Source organism: Panthera tigris, chromosome B4, assembly GCF_018350195.1.
Source record: "Panthera tigris isolate Pti1 chromosome B4, P.tigris_Pti1_mat1.1, whole genome shotgun sequence".
Taxonomy (NCBI): domain Eukaryota; kingdom Metazoa; phylum Chordata; class Mammalia; order Carnivora; family Felidae; genus Panthera; species Panthera tigris.
Window position 1 is genome coordinate 134,544,044 of NC_056666.1, and position 21,379 is coordinate 134,565,422.

Here is a 21,379-nt window from a genome sequence, read left to right on the forward strand (position 1 = left end):
CCATTGATAGTTGAAACCACATGGATGGATCTCTAATTAATCATGTGAAGCAAAAGAAGAGAAGACAAAGGCTACATATGGATGTGGAAACGTTGGGGTTCGGAGCTGTCGGCCTACAAAGAATTCTTGAGACATCTTTGGTCCAAAAAGTGGTTTTACTAAAGCACGAGGACCAGGCCCCTGGACAGGAAGAGCTTCTAGGACATTCTGGAAAAGGCAAAAGTGTACAAAGGGAAAACAGACGAGGGAGTTCCAAGGGTTGAGGCCATAAGGAAAGGTTGATTACAGAGCAGCCAGGAGAAATCTCGGTGGTGATGAGACACTTCCGTTTCTCCATTGTGGTGGTGGTTACAGGACTATATGCATCTGTCAGAAGTTGACTGTACGTGAAACGGGGCGCATTTTACCGTATGTAAATTATACCTAAAACGTGAAAAAAGAAACAGGAAATGAAACAAAAGCTCAGGAATATGGGACTCGGGACCCATGGGATACCACGCAGCCATTAAATGTTCTATTTTGAGTGGAAGCATATTTAGGGTCCTGACAAAAGGCTCGTGGAACGTTAAGAGAATGAAGCAGGGTGGCAAACTACATTTGCGGTATGATCCCAATTTTGCAAACCGCGTGCGCACTGCTGGCAACGACGACACGATACGTGCGCTACGCACGTGCGTGTGTAGAAGAAAGACTAGATAAAAATACACGGGAATATGAGCAGTGCGACGCATGGACATCCGGACCACGGGTGACTTTGTCTTTCTGAATACGTTTTGCCCAGTTTCCCAGTGTCCAGCTGAACCTTCGTTCCTTTTTACAACGAAGCGAGAAACATTAACCTTGTTATTTGCAAATATTATAAAGGGGCAGGAGCAGCCTGGCTGTCCTGACCCGGAAGTGGCGCGTTAGCTGCACCCAGTTTGCTTGCGGTCAGTTTTGCGTTGGCGACTGAGTGCCGTTGGGCTCCGGGCTATTTGTCTTTGTACCTCCCCGCCAGGTTTCTGCGGCCCGGCCATCTCTGCCACACCGGACCTGACCTCACAGTGCTACTTATCCTTTCCTCAAAGCGGTCGATGTTATTTACGTAGTTCTTCGTTCATCCGTTCCGATGAAGTTTTGGGGTGACGGTGGAGGGGTCTGGAGCTGACCGCCAAGGTAGAATTCTTGAAGACGTCTTTGATGCAAAAAGATGATTTTATTAAAGCCCGGGGACAGGACCCGTGGGCAGGAAGAGCTGCGCTGGGGTCGTGAGGGGTAACTCATTACACGCGACCCCCCCCCCCCCGGGTTGGCAGGGGGCAGGGAGAGAGTAGATCTCTAAGGTATTTTGGAAGCAAGGTTTCCAGGACCTTGAGGGGCTGGCCGTGGCCAGGGGAACGTCATTTATTACCGTTTAGGCAGCTGAGCTCCTAGAGGGAGGTCACTCTTGGTTTCAAGGACTTGTCGATGGGCTGTAGGCAGCAAGGGAACTTAATTTTTCATTTGCCCGAGCTTCCCCGCAGCACCACGGCAAGCACTTAAACCCCTCGCCTTTGTTCTTGGGGGGCCGGGAGTCTCCGAGGAATATTCTACCCGGGGGTGGGGGCGGGGGCGCTGTTAGCCTGTACTTTGTGATCAGGGAGCTTGCCCCACGCTCCCTAATCACGTTCCACCCTTCCTTCATTTCCCAGTCCTTTCCACAAAGGATTCGAAGAGGTCGAAAACACTAGAATCTGAATTTCACTGGACGGTCCAGAATGGATGTCATCTCATCTTTTCAGGTTAGCTCCGCGAGCGCCAGAGCGCTAGAGACAAGCTCTGGGGCTGGAGATAGGAAGGCTCAGTCCCCACACCAAGCGGCTTGCTCTTCGTGCCCGCAGTGACAGTGAGGTGGGGTGCTCCAGAGCACAGGGGAGGGCCTTTCGGTCAGGCAGCGATCTGCTGGGGAACTGGGTCCCGGACGTGTCCTTTGCTGAGCGCCGCCGGGGGGCGGGCGCCTCCTCGCCCTCACAGTCCAACGGCACAGCCTAGCGGGCATGGCTTGTACTGCACCCCCCCCGCGTCTGAACGCCCGCCTGGCGGGGTGGCAGCTGTGGCCCGTTGGGCAAGTGCCCCAACCTCTCTGTGCCTCCAGCTCCTTACCTGTAAAACTAGGAATGATCTCATGCACGTAGTTCATGGGGCTGCTGTAAGAATTCAGGAAGTTAACAGACGCTGCAGAGGTTAGAACAGGGTCTGGCACAGAGTGAAATACAAATGTGAACCACTATTCCCATTTTATCAATGAGCAAACCAAGGCTTAGAGAGACGAAGTATTTCAATCAAGCTCGCGTAGCTCATTAAGGTCACACAGTTGGACCAAGTCTGAGCGCAAAGGACCGTTACCTCATGGTCCATGCTTTTTTTTTTTTTTTTTTTACTTTGTAATGTTTATTTATTATTTTCTGAGAGACAGAGAGAGAGCAGGGAAGGGGCAGAGAGAGAAGGAGACACAGAATCCCAAGCAGGCTCCAGGCTCCGAGCCGTCCGCACAGAGCCCGACGCGGGGCTCGAACTCACGGACCGTGAGATCATGACCTGAGCCGAAGTCGGACGCTCAACCGACTGAGCCACCCAGGCGCCCCTCATAGCCCATGCTTTTAACCACTAGCTTCATTTTTATGCCTTTGTAAGACTGTTGTTAAGTTTCAGGGAAACAAAAATCTTTTCTCAGATTTTGGTGCAGAAAAAACCCAGCCTCCTTGCATACAGTTTCATACATGGATGAACACATGGGGTCTGGAGGAAGGACTGGTCGGGGAGGAATTGGACTCTCCATCGGAGATCTGCTTACCTTGACAATTATCGGCTTGAGCTGGGATGACATTCGGGGTTAGACTGCCTCCGCAACAGTGTTCCCCAGATTTGTGTGTTTGTCAAGCACGTTCGCACTCTAGCCCCGCATGATCATGAAAAAGAGAAGGTAGGAACCGGTTCCCCATTTTCCAGATGAGGGGGAGGGGCTTACCTGAGGACCTGAAGCTCATCGGTTGACACGAGGTGCCCGTCTGACCCTGGTAGGACATCTCTCCCTCTGCCAGGTGGCTGCCCCTTAACCTTCCCCGCCCCTTGCATGGGAATCATGGGAATAGCCAGGGATGGGATGTCACATTGGTCTGTGTCCCTTACTCCCTGGGCTCTTTGGACATATTTTCCCCACCTCCTTGGGCCAGACCGTGGTCTATCAGTCTCTGGGTCCCCAGAGCCCAGCTTCCATGCCCCGGAGCTGGGTTAGACGCATCCGCTGGTCATATGAACAAATCAAGGAGTACATGGGATCGCTGGTACTTTTGGAGGCTCTGACTTGCTGGTTGGACCAGCGGTTCTCAAAGTGTGGTCCTGGATCAGCATCGTGGGACTTGCTAGATAGGCAAACTCTGGACCCCACCCCCAACCTCGTGACTCAGAAACTCTGGCACGTGGTCCAGGAAGCTGGGTTGTAACGAGTCCTCGGGGGGTTCGATAGCACCTGCTTTTTGGAGTTAGGCACTGGAGTTGAAACCCCAGCTCTGCCCCTAACCTGCTGTGTGGCCTCATGCAAGTCAGTCAACCTCTCTGGTTTGTTTCCTCATTTGCAAAATGGCGCTCAGACGTAACGAGGAGGTTTGTATGACCCTTTGCCGAGAAAGGTGCTCAGGACCGGACCCGACGTGTAGCTGATAAATGTTAAGCCCAAGGCTGGATGGAAACAGTGGGCTGAGAAACTGCCTGTCCCCTGCCCGTGCGGGCTCAGCCTGGCTCCTCGAACTCTGTGCTTGGCAGTGGCCCCGCGTGGTGCAGGATGACCTTGTGCCTCAACAGCAAGCCTGCCAGATTCCATCTGGCCTGGGTCTGTCCTCCCTGGGGCAGCGGAGCGCCTCTATCCCAGCCCCAGATCCCTCCACCAGTGGCCCACATCTGTGTACCGGGCGCTGTGGCCTGGGCCCTGCTGCTCACTCCCACCAGAGACCACAGAGGTCCACCCGGAAGTCGATGCCTGGCCTTCTAAGGGAAAACAGAGTCCAGAGAGGGGCACACACCTCCTGCAGGTGTCTGGGGAAGGGACGCAGCGGGCAAGGCACCGGTCCAGCAAGGTCTCCTGCTTCCGGACACCCCCCAAGATCATTCCCATTTTATGGAGAGCGAGGCTCTGAGGTTCAGGCACTTGCTCGGGCTTCAGGCCGCACAGGGGTGGGGGTCCTCCCCCGTCAGTCTGCAGTCCATCCCGACATCTTGCCAGGCAAGGGATGCTTCCCATCGGAAGTGGGGGCAACAGCTCAAGGACCCCAAGTACTGTGCCCCCAAGAGCCTTGGAGCTGGGTTGGGGGCCCTGTTTGTCCGAATTTCCTGAGACTTATAGGGTGGCCTCCAGAGTTCACCAGGCACCCCTCCTCCCGGGTGTCAGAATGACTCGGTCCCTCCCTGAGCTTCTGGAGTCCCCTCGAGGCAAACTTGTGTCCTTCCTCGCTTCTGTCCTGGCACCGCTTAGCCTTGCATACAGTAGGTGCTCAAGAAATGCTCAGTGAGTGAATATCACCCAGGCAGAGGGTTAGCCTTGCATACAGTAGGTGCTCAAGAAATGCTCCTGAGTATCACCCAGGCAGAGGGTTAGCCTTGCATATAGTAGGTGTTCAAGAAATGCTCAGTTGAATGAATATCACCCAGAGGGTTAGCCTTGCATACAGTAGGTGCTCAAGAAATGCTCGGTGAATGAATATCACCCAGGCAGAGGGCCAGCTGACTCCCCGCCAGCAGGGGCTACTCAGGGTCAGGAGCCGCTCAGCGCCCCCCAACCATTCACTCTGCGACTGCGGGAATTTCGCTCCTGCCCCTGCCCCTGACGTGGCCCGTTTCCCCGTGAACAAGTGGGGGGGTGGTCCCGTGGCCCACAGGGACCCTCCCCAACCTCCCCCATCAGTATGTTGACGGGTTGTAGGCAGCCGCCTCCAAGTCTGCCCCCAGTCACAGCCCAAGCCCACAGGTCACCCAGCAAACACCAGACCAGGCACGTAAAGGGTGGTAAAGGGTCCTGCCGCGAAGCCCAGGACAGGGGCCCGCTCGGAACTCGGAAAACCTAGTGTTTTAGCTCAAGCTGCTGCAGAGGGGATCTCTGCCTGGGTCACTCAGCCAGGGCTTGCTGGCCCTCGGGGCATTCCCTGGGGCTTGGACGGGAGCTGAAATACCCTTTCCCACCCTCTGCTGAGGGGAAGGGACCGGGCAGGCAGCAGAGGGTCCCAGGGCCCCGTGAAGGTGGTGTGCGTGCAGTAGTGATCCCGGAGATGAGGCAGCTGGGACCCCGGCGGTTGCTATGGAGGGGGAAGGACAGAGGGACGAAGAGGACTCGGTGGTCCAGCACAGAAGGTGTGGGAGGGGCAGTCAAGGATGCCAGAAGGTTCTGGCTGGGGACCGGGGGGAGGGGGGTGTCACTCATCACCACAGTAACAGTTACCACCTCCTGGGCCCCCGGGGCCTTGCACGCCTGCCTCTAACCCTCCAACAGGAAGGCGGGCACCACTTTGGCCTGGGCAAGCGAGGGGTGGGTTGGGATCCCCTGAGGGCCAGGACGGGAGGGGGCAGGTGGGCAGGGAGGGCCCTTCAGGATCTCTTGCAGGAGCTCTGAGAGGACAGGCTGCGAACAGGGCCTGGCTGAGCAGAGGGGGTTTCATCCTGACTTCTGAGGGTTCCTCCTGTTCACCCCCTGCTCTTCAGCCGCCAGTGGGGGCTGCGAGGAAGGGCCTGCCCTGGAGAACCCTGTAGTTCTGTCACGGGACCTCAGGCAAGTCGCAGAACTTGAGTTTCCAGACCTTCCGTGTCCTCTTCTGCAAAGCAGGGGGACTCCAGCCTCCCCCGAGGCCGTCATGATGCGAGCTCACCACGTGCCCAGGACTGGCCGGCTCGGGCCTCGGGGACGGGAGCCTGCTCCGACCCCTCCCTTCCGCCCTGTCCTACCTCGCATCTCTGCGGCAGCCGGGGGCAGCTCTGATGGGCTCAACTCCTCATGAGCGGAGAGCAGGGGCCCCATCGCCCATCGGGTGACGAGGCTTGGTCTCCGCCTTCCTGAGCTGGGCAGAGCGGGGCTGCGGCGCCCGCCTCGCTCCTCTGACTCCGAGGGCCCAGTGCCCAGAACGGGCGCGTTTCTGGACGAGCCTTACCAGGGTTCGGTGTATGGGGCTGTGGCAGCCCTCGCAGCTCTTTCTCACCTTGCCCTTTCGACTCAGGCCACCCCCGGGAGGGCGGAGGGCCCCACAGGGATTTTAGTGCCACAGGCCGGCTGGGACTCCTTGGGTAACTATGGCTCTAGGGGCCTCCGTGTCCGCTGCAAAATGCAACGGGGAGCCTCATCCCGCTCGCGGGACGTCCGGAGAGGAGCATGTTATCTGCAGGTACCGTATGAGCAGAGCACAGGGCCCAGGAAGTGTGTTCACAGCAGCCCAGGTGATGGACAGTCACTCATCTGGGTCCAGCCAGCCTGTCTACACCGGGGAAGCCCAGGCCACAGCGTGGCGGGTTTTGGGGAAAACCCTGAGGGGTTCAGGTGCCTCAAATCCCCAACCTCTTTCTTTTGCAGGGGACATAATAACCCTCTGGGCAGCAGTCCGGTGCCTGGGATCTCGCCCAGCTCCAGAGCTGGTAGATGCTGACGGAGACACGGTCGCACCGCTGACGGGAGCGTGAGGCACACACGGCTCTGAGACGGTCACACTCACGAGATCAACTGTTTATTGATTTTTTTCCTAAAATACTATACATTTAAAGAAACTCCTAACTGAAAAGACTTGACAATTTTTGGTAGATCTGTAGCAAAGGAATGAGGATTTCTGCTGGTAAGTTTTCATGACAAAACAGACACACACCCACTTTCCAAGCAAGACCTCAAGCTCACTGGAAACGTTGAGAAAATGCATAGCTTGTGATGGCGGCGGCCATTCCAACAATGTCTGAGTTACACAAAATAAAGGTTTTCCCTCCTCCCCTCCCTCCCCTGCCCTGTCATTACAGTGTGGCTCCTGCCCCAGCACGTCTGCTCCCGATGACCACGGCTGCTCAGAAGAGACCCCCGTGCTCTGGGCTGAGACCCAGCTTTCGTGCACTCACGAGGAATAAAGGAGGACTGTGGACCCTGCGGCTGCCGCAAAGACACGGGAGTTTGTACAGTGTTCTGCTACGGAAAGGACTAAGGCTGGTCAGAAGGTGGACCCACGGCTGGCCGGCGAGGACACGCTTCCCCACAGCTGTCTCCACTTCAGAGGCCCAGGGCCGCGTCCCAAGCCCAGAGGAGGCCTGGCCCACCGGCCAGGCCTGTGCCCGAATGTCACAGTCTTCAAGCAGTTCAGTTAAACCCACTGTCAAAAGCCGTTACGTCTCGTTAAAACAGTAGGCGAACTCTTTAGATTCTCTGAATATCAAATAATATATACAGATATACACCAAGAGAGGACAGTCAGACGTAAAGCATCTTCGGCTACAGATGCGTGTGCTTGAAAAGTTAGTCTTACTTTTTAACCTTCCAAATCTCTGACAAAATCGTTAACCGGCAAGAGTAGAATCTTAAACGCAAATAGGACGAAAATAGCTTTTAAATATGGCGACGCGGGGAGTACGACGTAAGGTTACCCCCGAAACTCGTGGAGGACGCCCCGACGCAGACAGCATTCGCGGCCGTGCCCAGCCTGATGCGCTCCTGCCTTCCCACCGCTCTCTCTTGCCTCCCAGGCCGCCCGCCCCTCTCGATGAGCCACGGCAGGACCTACCGGGCGGCACGGGAACAGACCCCCCCGCCCCACCGCAGGACTGGTGTATATCAATCTGTGCCATCGTTTAAGCATAAATGAGTGGAAGAACAGGCATGTAAAAAAAGCATCACTGTACACAGCCTTTAAACGAAGGACCTCAAAGTCCTCACTCGAGTGAAGCGTCCACTTGAGTTGCGGGTGAGGAGACTCGTCGGAGAAAGCCATCGGCGGAGCGAGAATCAGCGGAAGCCACTGCCGACTCGGAGGAGGAAAGGAGGAAAGACGAGGGCGAGACTACACAGATCTGCGAAAAGCCAGCACAGCACGCACAGCGGGCGGGACGGGGGCCGGGGCGCTTGCCGTCCTACTGTGGCTTCCTGCGCGCAGACCTCTCCGTCGGCACCGCGTGCGGGAAGGGTGCCGGGTCCCGGGTGAAATGACCGGCGCGTCCGCCTTCGAGAGACACCATGAAGCCAAGAGCAACGGAACCGTCAGCCTTTGCAGGAAAAGGAGCGGACGCTCACACGGCCGGCTGGTGCCGGGGGTGTCGCTGCCCGGGCCCGACGGCCAACGGAGCTCCCGGGACCGCTGCCTCCACCCTCCGCCAGCCAGCCGGCTGGCCCGTCACTGGATTGCCTCGACGTAGTTCGCGGGGTACAGGCCGACCTGTCCGTTGTCCAAGCGTCCCTTGCACCAGCCCTGCTCATCCTCGTCCTCGATCTTGGTCAGCTCGTCCCCTTCAAGACAAGAAGGGAGCGGTCCTGGTGAGTGGGTGGGCGACAGGCTGACCGCCCGGTCAGAGTCGCCCTCGTGGCTCAGCCCCCACCCTGGGCCCACGGAGGGTCTCGGACCTGGGGGGAAGGGGCAGGCGTTCTCTGGGGGACAAAGCGGGGCCTGCGGCCTGGTTATTTCCCTACTAGGTTGCACCTGAAGCCGTCCTTTCGGCCACAGGGGCCTCTGAGAGGTGTCATGGCTGCCGTCTCTCAGTGACCCTAAAACAAGCAGCTCCCACAGACACTGCAAAATTAAATGCCACAGGCCCGTGCCTCCTGACCGTCCCAGGCCAGGTCAGAGGAATCCTTTCCGAGGGTCCACACCACCCCTCCTCCACCCTCTCCTGCTGTCCTCCCTCCCGGGCCCTGGCCCACTCGGTCTGGTATCTCCTCCAGCACTCACTGCCCTGCCTCATGCCTTCGTTTCATCTGTGTCCAGAGCAGGCTGTGGGAAGGGCAGGGACCCATCACTCGGTCCCCAGCGCCCAGCTCGGGGCATTTGTCCTCAACCCCCCTCCAAACACTGTGAAATGGAAGCCATTCGCCGCGTGTGTTAGCGTGGCTGATGCACGTCTGGTCTGTTCGGACACGGAGGCACCACGAATTCAAGCCAGGCCCCGGGCAGTGGAGGAGATACACTCATGAGAGGGGACAGAGGGAGGCCCGGCCCTTCCAGGAGCCAGACCAGGGGGACGAAGACCAAAGGTGGGGTCGGGGCCGTGGTGGGGGAAGGTCCAGGCCTGGCGGCCAGAGGGGGCCAGAGCCAGGGGACGGGCGAGGAGCCACCTTGCGGAGACGCCGTGGGAACCCGCAGCCCGGACCTTCCCGGGAGCGGGGAGCCGGTGGGAGCCGGTCGGCCCGGCTAGGAGACCGGGCAAAGCGCCCTGCGCCTGGGCCCCGTTTCCTCATCTGCAGACCGGGTTCCGGGAGGATGAAGCGTCAGATCGGGGAAGGGCCGGGTGGTGGCCGATATGCACTGAGCAGCTGCCGTCACTCCCACGTGGCGGTGGTTTTCCCTGCAGCCGCTGCGCCCGAGATGGGCACCGGGCCGCTCTGTTAGCACCGGCCCCCGCGCAACTCTGACTCGGCAACATCAGCAGCGAACGCGGGGCGGAGGTGAGCGTCGCGAGCGGTAAACTCCATCCTCTCCTGCCCTTCCCGCCCCCCACTGTGGGCTCCTGGCAGGGCCGACGCTTCTACAACTGGCTTTTCCCTCATTCCGCCTTGCGTGCCGCCAGGCTCGCGGGTGCACGGCGAGGCCAGCTCCGTGACACTCGCACGGGGTGGCAAGGGCGCCAGGGAGAGGCTCCGTGGGCACCTGAGACCCCGAGGAGCAGCGAGCGCCAGCACAAGCTACAGACAGAAGGAAGCGGTGGCAGCCGGGGGCAGACGTCACGTTACAAATAACACAGAAAACAGACACGGTGAAGAGGGCAGCTTTTGGGCTGTGAAACGTGAATCGGTGATTAAAAGCACGGGTCTCAGTCAGCGTGCTTTTATCAATTCACTCGGAGCAGACGAGGATGTTTGTATCTAAAAGCTGTTGGCAGGGGTGCCTGGGTGGCGCAGTCGGTTAAGCGTCCGACTTCAGCCAGGTCACGATCTCGCGGTCCGTGAGTTCGAGCCCCGGGTCAGGCTCTGGGCTGATGGCTCGGAGCCTGGAGCCTGTTTCCGATTCTGTGTCTCCCTCTCTCTCTGCCCCTCCCCCGTTCATGCTCTGTCTCTCTCTGTCCCAAAAATAAATAAAAAACGTTGAAAAAAAAAAAATTTTTAAAAGCTGTTGGCAAATCCAACAGGCGGGACTCAGAAAGAATTAGGAATTAAAAATGATTAAATCGAGGGGGTGCCTGGGTGGCTCAGTCAGTTACGCGTCTGACTTTGATTTTGGCTCAGGTCATGATCTCCCTATTTGTAAATTCGAGGCCCACGATGGGCTCTGCACTGACAGCAGGGAGCCTGCTTGGGATATTCTCTCTCTCCCTCTCTCTCTCTCTCTCTCTACCTCGCTCTTTCTCTCTCGCCTGCTCTCTCTCAAAATAAATAAATAAACTTAAAAGGAAAAAAAAAAAAGAATCAATGAACAGATGAAGTAAGGGGCTAATGACCACTAGATCTCAGAAACTGGGCAAAGGTGCGTTATGGTGCTTAAGGACTCTCTACAAGCGGCCAGGGGCACCTGATGACCAACCCTGGGCTCGAGGGTGTGGGGCCAGCTGCCGGCCTGCCGAGCACACGACACGGCCCTCCGCCCCACAAGCTGGGCACGGGGGTCCGTCCCAGTGCACACGGCAGCCTGCGCTGGTTGAGCTCATCCACCTAGAGGGGTAGGTGCTGGATCTGGGGTGTCTGTGAGGAGCGAGCAAGGCAGAAGGAAGGAGCTTGGCTCTCTGTGGGCCCACGTCTGTGGGCCTCCTCTGAAAGGCTCTAAGATAGGCTCTTTCAAACTGAGGGTTGCAACCCATTTTGGCAAATTGCAACCAGCATTAAAAAACAAACAAACAAACAAACAAACAAACAAACAAACAAACAATAAAAGACAAAGGCTAGAAAATCTGCGGCACAGGGCTCCCGTAATCTGGATCTAGACTGTTCTGTAAAACAGAAGTTTCAGCTACTGGCAACAAAGGTGTGCTGGTGATAGAACACATACGATGTGGCCGCAGGAGTAAGTTCAAAAGGCACTACCCTAAAACGGGACTCCAGGTGGCCCAGGGGCACACCGAGTGCTATTCTGGGGTCTGGGCCAGGAGGCTGGCTAAGGGCTCCTCTGCCAGCTGGGGGCGTCTCTGGAGAAAGGCTTCCCCTGGGGACCCCCAGGGCTGCTGGGAAAACTGGCTGGTGCTGGAGACCAGCATGTCCTGCCCAGTGCCCCGCTGTGCCCGGTCCGCGGTCCTGCAAGGGGTGGCGCCTCAGGCAAAGGCACCAGGGCACCTCATGCCTTCTAACGTGTGGCATTGAGCACCTGCTGCTTTTGAAATGTGGCGGGGAGGACCGGCAAACGAAACTTGCAGGAGTTTCCCAGACTTAGAAAAACAAAGACACCCCCTAAACCCTAAGCCCCTAGCAGGTCGGAAGCATCCCCCCCAGATGCCTGCCAGGGAGCCCACCTACCAGCCTTGAAGCTCAGCTCGTCATGCTCCTGCCCTTCATAGTCGTAGAGGGCCCGGACCCGCACTTCTGTCCCCGAGGTGGCATCCTCATCAAATGGGTTTGAGTCCCCGTTGGCGTCCGTGGACGAGAACGGGTTGTTGGACTCGTCATCTGACCAGTCAGTGGGGTAGCTCTGGGTCTTCTCGTAGCTGCTCACGCTGCAAGAAAGGAAGGGTTGACCCGGCGCTCCGAGCACGGGGCCGGCAGAGGCGCGAGGCCCTGCCTGGAGCCTCACCCCTGCCAGGGGAGGCCGCAGAGCCCTGGGGCCGGGCAGGGGGCTCCTTCGGCAGGAGAGGAGCCCCTCGGCACACCTGTCTCCTTGTGGTGGTGGCGCGAGGGCCTCGACGAGGGTTAGCAGAGTACAGAAAAGAAGCGAGCACGGATTATTAACGGGTGCCCCCCCCGCCCAGCGAAAGAGGAGCCAGAGGCTGTCTACACCGGCAGCCGGGCACCTCCTGCAGGCCTCGTGCATTGCTCTGAGTGCCAAGGGGGCAGGAGCCTGGACAGAGAGAGACGAGAGACAGAGCGAGCAAGGTGGAAACCGGAGGGAAATGTTTGTTCACCAACTTTTTGGCCTTAACGTCCTCCTTCTCACTGACGGTGCTCCCCGTGTCGTCCTCGTCCTCGAAAGGGTTGTAGTTGGACAGTGACTGTGCTGACCGTGTGGGGTTGCTCGGGACACTAAGGTCACTACAGGGAGAGAGACAGCTTTCAGGGGACCCCAGCTCGGCACCCCGCCCGGGGCCTGCATGCTCCCAGCTGCAGGATCACAGGGCCAGGGTCTGAAAGGACACACCGGCCACCCCCGCCCCGGATAGGAGGATATGTTGTTTGAGTGGGAAGATGGTCTTAGCAAAAACACTTAGTGATATTCTGGTGGCTAAACACACTTACGGCGTCTAAGAGAGGACGACACTGCCATTTCCCCTCCTTGCCTCTGGACACTGGCTATCCTGAACAGGAGGCCTGGGGTCGGGACAGGCTGCCGCTGGAGCCCAAGTCATGTCTGGGCTTTCGGCTTCTCCCCACAGCCCCCCAACCTGGCCCCCGTTCCCGATGCTGTGAGCTGGCGGGCCAGCCTGAGGGGCTCAGCCTGGGGAGCAGACAGCCTGGGAGGCTCAGAGCCCTGCTGCGGAGAGCAGGAGGGAGGCCCCTGGCCCTCGCCAGACCCCACAGCACAGCACTCTCCTCCTCCTGACTACAAAGGGTCCGGTGGCCTCCTCCCCACTTCTGGGGTTAGAGCTTCCAAAATTGACACCAAAGCCTACTGAAGCCCTTTCCAAGCCCTTTCCAAGAAGAAAGAAGGAGCCCTTTTGTGCTCCTCAGAGAGAACATCCATCTGCACAACTGTATCAGCCGCCTACTGGGTGCCAGGCCCAGAGGGGACAGACTGGAGAGAAATCTGACCCAAGCCCGGCCCGGTGGCCAACAGCCAGGATGCAGTGACTGTGGGCACAAGGCGCAGAACAGGATGGCCAAGAAACGCGACAGGCCCCTAAGAGCCCCGGCACCCGACTGTGGAATTAAGCGGCAGGGTGGGGCTTGTGGGGCCAGCACCGCCTCCTGCCGCCAAGTGGGGGACTGTGTGCGGTCGGCACCCACGGCGCTGGATGGATGGCCCAGACGGGGGGGGGGGGGGGGGGGCAGGGCACAAATGCCACCAGTGACCCCAGGTGGCCAGCCACTGCCTCAGTGGCCTGGCGAGGGGCACCGGACCCAAGCCTGGGCTGTATGCCTGAGGCCAGCAGGCCCTCCTCCCTCCCTGGCACCTTTCTCTTTCTGTAGGGGGCTGGTGCTGGGCGGCCCCGGCTGCCTAGACTCTCCCACGCCCTCCTCCCCGACCCCTGGGGTGGTGTCTCACCCTCCACACCCCTGCGCCAGTCACACAGGTGCTGGCCTGATCCCTGGGACAGCTCGTACTGCTCTGGCCACTTCACCAAGTTCACCTGTCCAGACGGAGGCACAGCCATCTGAATGGTGACCCATCACGTCTGCCCAGGAGGCCCGGGTAGGAGCTTCAGTGCCCGGGGATGCAGAAAGGGCTCCGGAACCTTCACGGACCCTCCCGGGAGGCACAACCGTGAGGTCTGTCATTACCGTTGTGGCAGGGAAGCCTCTGGGTGCGGAGCCTGTGCGGCAGGAGTGGCCTCTGAGAGGGGCAGCTCCGCAGAGGACAGCAACACCTGCCCGCCGGGACGCGGAGGCCCGGGGACAGGCCTCGTCCAGCACACGCTTTCCCAGAGGTTCCAATGACCTCAGCATCACCTCTTCTATCCAAACTAGGTTTCAGCAAACAGTGCCATGGGAAATAAAATAACCAACGCTCTCACCAAAGAGGTGACATGTGGGGGCCTGGGTGGCTCAGTCGGTTAAGCGTCCGACATCATCTTGGGTCATGCTCGTGTTCTGTGGGTTCAAGCCCCACATCAGGCTCTGTGCTGACAGCTTGGAGCCTGGAGTCTGCTTCAGGTTATTTGTCTCCCTCTCTCTCTGCCCCTCCCCCACTCACATTCTGTCTCTCTCGCTCTCAAAAAAAAAAAAGGGGGTGGGTGGGACACATGACAATGCTGTCCTGTGCTGCCCCCACTCCCAAATCAGGCCCCTGCACACGGCACAGGGAAGCAACCTGGCCAGGATGCCCGGTCCCACCAGAGGGAGCCACGACAGCGACCTCCACCTGCCCGTGTGCCAGTGGAGATCCAGCCCCTGACATCAGCTCCCGCCCTCACTTGGGGCCAGAAGCCATGTGTGTGGCAAAGGCTCCCTTCTCTGGGTCCTTCCACAGCTCTGGCACCAGGTGAGCTGATGATCCTTCCCAGGGCTGCCCTTGGACCACTACCCAGCAGAGCTTGGATGCCCTGGAAGCATCTGGAAAGACGTGTGTGTGGGGCTCCCTGCAAGGCTTCACTGGGGAGTGTCCGGCCCACGCAGAGGACCCAGGGGACCTATCCCAGGGGACGGAGGCTGCCCCAGTGCCCACCTGCTGGGCTTGCTCTGCAGAGCCTGATCGCCTGTCTGGTTGATGCCCGTCAGGGTGACGCCGTCAGTAGCCTTCTTCTTCTCTCTCCGGCTGAGAGTTCGATTCAGGTCTGCGGACCACTCCTGGGCAGCAGGCACCGAGGGAGAGAGACAGGGAAGTTCATTAGTTTGAGGCCACGTCAGTCTAACACACCGGCCAGCCAGCCAGTGGCCCGCCCTGCCTGGCTAGTGACACGTAGCCTCGCTGCCTCGATTTTGCCTTGTTTTCCAGCCGACCTCAGGTTCCTGGCACCTTCCTACTCCCCCTCCTCACTGCTAAAGGTGGGGACTTGGGCCTGTGGTGGCCTGGTCTCGGGAGGAGAGTTTGGCCAGCCAGCACGCAGGTGTCCAGGGAGCCTCCCCATCCGGCCCCTGCCCACGTGGCACTAAGCCTCCGGCCACCTCAAGCCACCAGGGGTCGCCAGAGGCCTCGCCAGTTTCCTTGAGCCTTCCAAATTAGCTCTTTCAGCAAAGATCCTTCCTATTTATTCCCTAAAGTGTTTCTGGCTCCCAGGGGAACAGGAGGGCTGGCTACAGGACTCTGAGCAAGCCTGCAATGTGGGGACCACACCACGGGGTGCAAACGCACAGGGCCTGGATGTCACATCACCAAAGGGGCAGATAAGCCAGCTCGACCTCACAGGTCTCCGGGAGTGGCTCCCTCACTGGTAGCACGTACTGCGGGGCTAACCAAAGAGGCAACTCCCCAAAGGTTCCCTAGTTTCCCAGCACGTAAACAGCTTTTATCAACTGCACTGAGGGACGCTGGAAGCGGGGAAAAGGAAGAAGGGCCATCCCTAACACGTGTCCCTAACACGATCTTGCAGAAAGGCAGGTAACCCCACCCGTTACCAAACCACCTCCACTGAACTCACCCTTGGTGTGATCGAGGCCACAGCGTGGCCCACATGTACCTGTAGGGCCTCCAGATTAGAAGGCATCTTAGAAACACCAAGTCTAACCTGCCAACTTGTCAGACGAGGAAACTGAGGCCCAGACAGAAAACGTGACCTTGGCCACACAGAGTTGGTGGCAGACTTGGGCCTGACTCCAGATCCTGGTCACCTATTTGTTGATAATTATCTTCCCAACCAAAATCAGCTGACTCAGAGAGACCCGTCCCGACTGGGTGGGCTCCCCAGGGCCCACGTAATCGACACCAGGCCGGCTGGGGAAGGAGGGCCGGCCGTTCACGAGGACAATGACCAGCACGGGCAGAAATGCTGCCTCAGCTCCTCTGCCGGCACCAGGCTGTGGAGCCCACACGCAGCCCACGCGGGCTGGACACACACGGCACAAGGTTTGGAATTCAATACATTAGCCAAAGAACAGAAACTTACTTCATCCTGCGGCATGGAAAATAAAAACAAATAATTTCATTAGACCCTGTAATTTCATGACCCTGGAAGAACCATTAAGCATATGCCACATGGGGGTGCTGCTTCCCGGCCTGCAGGATCCACAGACAGAAGGGCCACAGTGTGCTCCGGCCAGGACACCCACCCCAGTGGGACGGCCTGTCAAGTCTTCCTTCCCCGACCATTCCGTTCCCTAAGGGACTGGCGGGGGGTGACCTCCTGAGCCAGCTCCCGAGAGCAGCACACGCCCCCTGCAGGGGGAAATCCCGGCTCTGTCCACAGGACACAGGTCAACTCCCCATCCACCGCCACTGGGGGCGGGGGGGGAGGGAGGGCAGGGAGGCTATGTGCTTTCTCCTGTAGGTCCGCTTCCACCCTGGAGGGCCCTGGGGCTCTGCTTTGTGCAGGTGCCTCGGAGGAAGGGGCCCAGTCTGCTCTCGGCGTCCTGCTGGGAGAGCTCATGCAGACAGTGCAGGGGGCCCGCCCAGCTTTCTTCAGAAGCTCCAGAAGATGGAGGCACACGTATGAGGCCTGACACAACGGCCAGCACGGACCAGGTCACGACCCCCAGCTGCCCGAGGAGATGGGCGCCCGTGGTCCTCCCCATTTGATACGTGGGAACAAATCACTCGCTCAGCGTCCCACAGCTGGTAAGTGGTGAGGCCAGACGTGAGTGTAGCCTGTACCCTGGCAGCTCTGGAGGCAGGGGAGGCCCCTCGGCCCTCGCACAAGGCGTCCTTCCCAGAAGGCAGCACCCGCGGGCCCGCAAAGCCTTTCCCGGCCCCTGCTTCATCACAAGGCGCGGAGAATCCCTTCCCTCAGAGGAGGAGGGTGGTAGGACTCATGTGGGGCCCGATGGGGCCTGGCGACCGAGTCCTGTGTCTGGAAGAGACCCGAGGGCCTCAGGGCCTCCCGTTTTACATGTAAAGATACTGGAAGGCTCGGACCCAGGAAATCAGGAAAAGAGGAAAGTTAACCCTGAACCAAAATTGGTTGAATTTCCCGTCTGAAACAAGGCAAAGTGCCTCGTGTGAGGGGGAAGAAGAGCCCGCTCTCCACCCCGTCCTGGACCGGAGGCCTGCCAAGCCCAGCTGCACGGCAGCTGCCCCCTTCTCAGCCGTCTGGCAGGGTGGGGCGGGGAACTGGGGCCCCCGCGTGACCTGTGGGTCCTGGCACTCACCACCAAGAAGAGAATGCCAGTGGTCACCAAGTGACCGTCCGAATTCCTAATGAGAAGGGTCTTTACTGAGATTCAGAAGGCCCTTCAGTAGTGCCCTGGGGACTCTGAACATGAAGCTGGTTTCTAGAACAGCCATGCTTAAAGGCTGCCCCACAAACAGGGCAAAGGCCAGCAGAGAGTTGAATGAGAAAGTCAGCACATGTCTCAACCTCACGGGCCCAGGCCCCTGCCGGACCAGCGGGGTCACGGGCACAGCCTCCTCTTACCTCAAACTGTGGCCAGTTCATGGACATGCCTGGCCCGTGGTTGGCTCTGAACCACCTCAGGTCCTCCACTGCGTCAGCGGCTTTGATGCTCTGTTCCAGGTCGCGGTAAATGTTCTTGTAGCTAAATCAAAAAGAGGAGACAGGACCGTCTTGAAAGGCAGGGAAGGCTACCGTTCATCCCAGCCAAGAGCCGGGGCACAGCAGGCACGTGGTCTCCAGCCACACTAGAATCAGCTTCATAGTACGGACCGGGAGGTGCTGCCTGGGTCGGCGGGATGGTCCCCTGGCCTCCGCGTGCACAGGAGACAGACAACGATCACGGTGCGCGAGCCACAGCTTTGGCTTCCCACAAATTGGCTTTTTGTCGTTGTTATTTTTTATTTTTTGGCGGGGAGGGGCAGAGAGAGAGGGGGGCACAGGGGATCCGGAGTGGGCTCTGCACTGACAGCACGGAGCCCCACGTGGGGCTCGAACTCACGAACCGTGGGATCGTGACCTGAGCCGAAGTCAGATGCTCAACCGAGCCACCCGGGGGACCCTTCCCACAAACTGGCTTTTAAACCAAACGGGCCGGGGCTTGGCGGCAGACTCACTGCCCGCTGGGAGCACCCTCTGCCCTAGAGCCTCAGAGGGAACACGGCCCCGCGACACCTTCCCTTCAGACGTCCCACCTCCCAACCGTGAGAGAGTAAGTTTCTGCTGTCCTAAGCCACGGGTTTTTGGTATTCTGCCACGACAGCCCCAGGGGGCCACTCGCCATCTACTCCCCAGGGAGGCGAGCCCCCGCCCCCCCGCCCCAGCCAGCGGTGCAGCTCCTGGCAAGTCACGCTCCACAGCCGGCCTCCGTTTTCTCGCCAGCGAGATGGGAAACAGTGCCTCCCGCTGTACGGACTCTCCTAAGGAACAATGAATGCCGGGAGAGTAGCTCCGCGAGGACTGTTTCTATCGTGTCACACAGGAGACAAAGAGAATGTAATTTCCTGCGAACGACGAGCCTTAACTTGTGAGTCCTTTCTGAACGGCTCTGCTATATGGACGGCTGAAGTCCACGTCCACAGTTAGCCCGGACCTCTGTCCCAAAGGAGGCATCACGGGACCAAGGACGAGGCGAGTGTGGAAGAAACACCGCGGCGTCCACGTCACGGTTCAGAGCGGAGTCTCTGAGGCCCCGTGCCGTCCAAGGGCCACTGAGAAGTCGAGGGCTGAGCAGGCAGCCAGCTGCTCTGGATGGAAGGGCCTCGCGAAGGGCTTCGAGGCGAGGTGGTCCTGAGGGTGGGGCACCCCGGCCCGGGAAGCGCGGGGAAATGCTCCTGGCTTGATTTCAGATACGCCGCTGTGGTCGGTCCAAGCCGCGGCCCTCCCTTCCTACCCGGGCCCAGAGCGCGTCCGCGGAGCTGGCGGCGCGTGGCCCGAGGCCCCCCGGCTCAGGCCAGCCGTGGGCCATCAGCTGCCACAGGCAGGGGGAGGGGAGGGGAGTACACCACACAGGCCGACCCCGTGGCACAAGACCCTCCCCGGACAGGAGAACTCAGCGGGGAGGAGGTCTCGGGACAGACGCGGCCACCCCCAGCCCCGGTCTGGAGAGCAGTTACCGAGCTGTACGCAAAAGCCACTTTCCACGGACCACACGGTGACGTGCTCCCTCTCTGAACGGGAACTCACCTGGCCACGTTCGACAGGTCTAGGTGCTTCTGAACTTCCAGCAGGACTTCCCGGAAGAAGCGCAGGCGCTTTTCCTCAAACTGCTGGCACTGCTCGAACACCTGCTCCATGTTCTCCATGTACTGGGGGGTGCCCTGGTCCAGCTCCTTCAGCGACTTCTCGTACTTCTCTTTGGTCTACAAGAAAAGCCGGCACCGCGGGACGGAGGGTCGTCTCCACTCACCCCGGCTCCCTCTGGCACAGAGAAAGCCAGCCGGGCTCTGCGCCACCCTGTTCCTCACCCGCCTTTGTCCCTTTCCGCCACTTCTGGCGTCATCGGCATCTAGACTCGTCGGGTGACAATATTCGGGCAGACGCTTTGAGGGGCTTCATAGGGAGTAAGCAGGGTGAGGAGCTGGGACCCAGAGTCCAAGGATCGACTTCCTCGACGCCCCTCAGGTCCCAGCCCACGGGACTCCCGCTCCACCCCTGCTCCCAAAGGGGACACCCACCCGAGCTGGGCGGGGCAAACACTGGGCAAGATGCCCTTCCCACCCCCACGTGGCCAGGCCCCCCAGGCTCATCGCCCAGGCCTCTACAGATTCCAAAGCACAAAGAGCACAAGCTCCGGAGTGTCACAGACTCCACTTTCAAATTCAAGTTCAAGTCCAAGCTGCCCCACTTCTGAACTGCAAACCACACTCTTGGCATCTACTGGGCCTCTCAGCTAGAACCGGCCCAGACAGGTAGATGCTGGGGAAGGGGTGTTCACTCTGGAGCCCAGGGTGCGTGGTCTCGGGCACCAACCGCTGCCACGCTGACTCCCATCCACGTCATCTACCCGTGTCCTCTCTCCCCGGGGAAGGGCTGCCAGGTCACCCACGTGCCTCGGACCTTGCCCACGACAGCGGTGACTCAGAAGTTATGTCAGAGGCAAGATCACGGGGTTGAGTGCCAGACAGACCTGGGGGCGGGTCCTGGCACCCCATTTTCTGACAGCCCCACTTTCCTTCGCAGAACATGAGGTACAGGCAACCCTTGTCTTATCGTGTTCCACGGGTATTGCATTTTGTCACAAACTGAAGGTTTGTGGCCACCCTGCGTGGACCAAGTCTATCGGTGCCACTTCCCCAGTAGCATTCGCTCACTTCAGGTCTCTCATCACATTTGGGTGACTCTCGTAATACTTCAAACTTTTCCGCTATCATTACCATTATTATGACTTTCGTCATGGTGATCTGTGACTAATGATGACTCCGTGAAACCTCAGTTGATGGTTAGAACTTTTCAGCAATAAAATATTTAATTAAGGTATGTACGTCGTTTTTAGATGTAATGCCATTGCACACTTTGTAAATTACACTATAGCACAGACGTATCTTTCATATGCACTGAGAAACCAAGAAAGTCATTTGACTTGCTTTACTGTGACACTCCCTTCGTTGTGGCGGGTCCAGAACCAAAACCCCAGGGCCTGCACTTCTACTTCGACATTCTGGTATTTAAATGAGGGAACACAAGATGGGCACCAAGTTGCACAAAGCAGGAATCCAAAAAAGTTCTGGGCCCCTTGTCCTCCGGCCCACTACACTCCCCTACACAGCTATTCCTTCAGAGACCGTCCTGAGAAGGGATTTTACCAGAAAGGAAGTATGATAGGACCACGGTAGTATCCTGGGGCAAATGGAGGGACAGCAGAGCTGGGGCGATATTTCCGATAAGCCTTTCCAGCTGGGGCCATATTTACTGTAAACCTTTCCACTATGGAGACCACGGACGGGTGGGCTGGCCACGCAGGAACTTGGCTTTTCTGGTCCTGATGACAGTGTGGGCTTCCAAGAAAGGGCTGAGCCTCCCTGAGCCGTTACAGGCCGCCTCGCCTTGAGGATCAAGGCCATGCCTTGGGACCCCGGCTGTGGGTCCCCCGCAACCTCGGGGGCAGCTTCTCTGCCCCCGCTCGAGACCCCAAGTCTACTTACTGTCTATACTGCTTCCCTCCCAGGCACGCTTCTGTGACTCAGGCCCTGGAAAACTCCCCTTTATGCCCCAGGGATCTCTCTTCTCAAAGACTTCCCCAACAGGCCCCGTCCACTCCCTGGAACAACCCCCTGCCCCCTCCCGTATCTACCGTTCCTTGTCCTGCTTCTGAGCCTCCTGGCTGGGCTTGGGTCCTCTGTGACCCCAGAGAAAGGTCATTCCTTCCAGTCTGGGCATTCCCAGCAGGAACAGAGAGCCACCACTGCCCTGATTATTCCTCCTCCTC

At 58.8% G+C, this 21,379-nt stretch overlaps 1 protein-coding gene across 4 annotated transcripts in view; it reads right to left on the reverse strand.

The window, feature by feature from the left end:
• Window positions 1-6,700: 6,700 nt before the first annotated feature.
• Window positions 6,701-21,379, reverse strand: part of PACSIN2 (protein kinase C and casein kinase substrate in neurons 2) — a 133,704-nt gene continuing 119,025 nt past the window's right edge. For all 4 annotated transcript variants that reach the window (XM_042993444.1, XM_042993446.1, XM_042993445.1 and 1 more), the window contains 6 exons: window positions 19,138-19,313; window positions 17,476-17,596; window positions 14,634-14,755; window positions 12,221-12,343; window positions 11,615-11,811; window positions 6,701-8,467 (listed from right to left, as the gene is read on the reverse strand). In XM_042993444.1, the coding sequence (XP_042849378.1) occupies window positions 8,355-8,467; window positions 11,615-11,811; window positions 12,221-12,343; window positions 14,634-14,755; window positions 17,476-17,596; window positions 19,138-19,313 (852 nt within the window). In that variant the 3' untranslated portion in view covers window positions 6,701-8,354. The remainder of the gene's footprint in view (window positions 8,468-11,614; window positions 11,812-12,220; window positions 12,344-14,633; window positions 14,756-17,475; window positions 17,597-19,137; window positions 19,314-21,379) is intronic.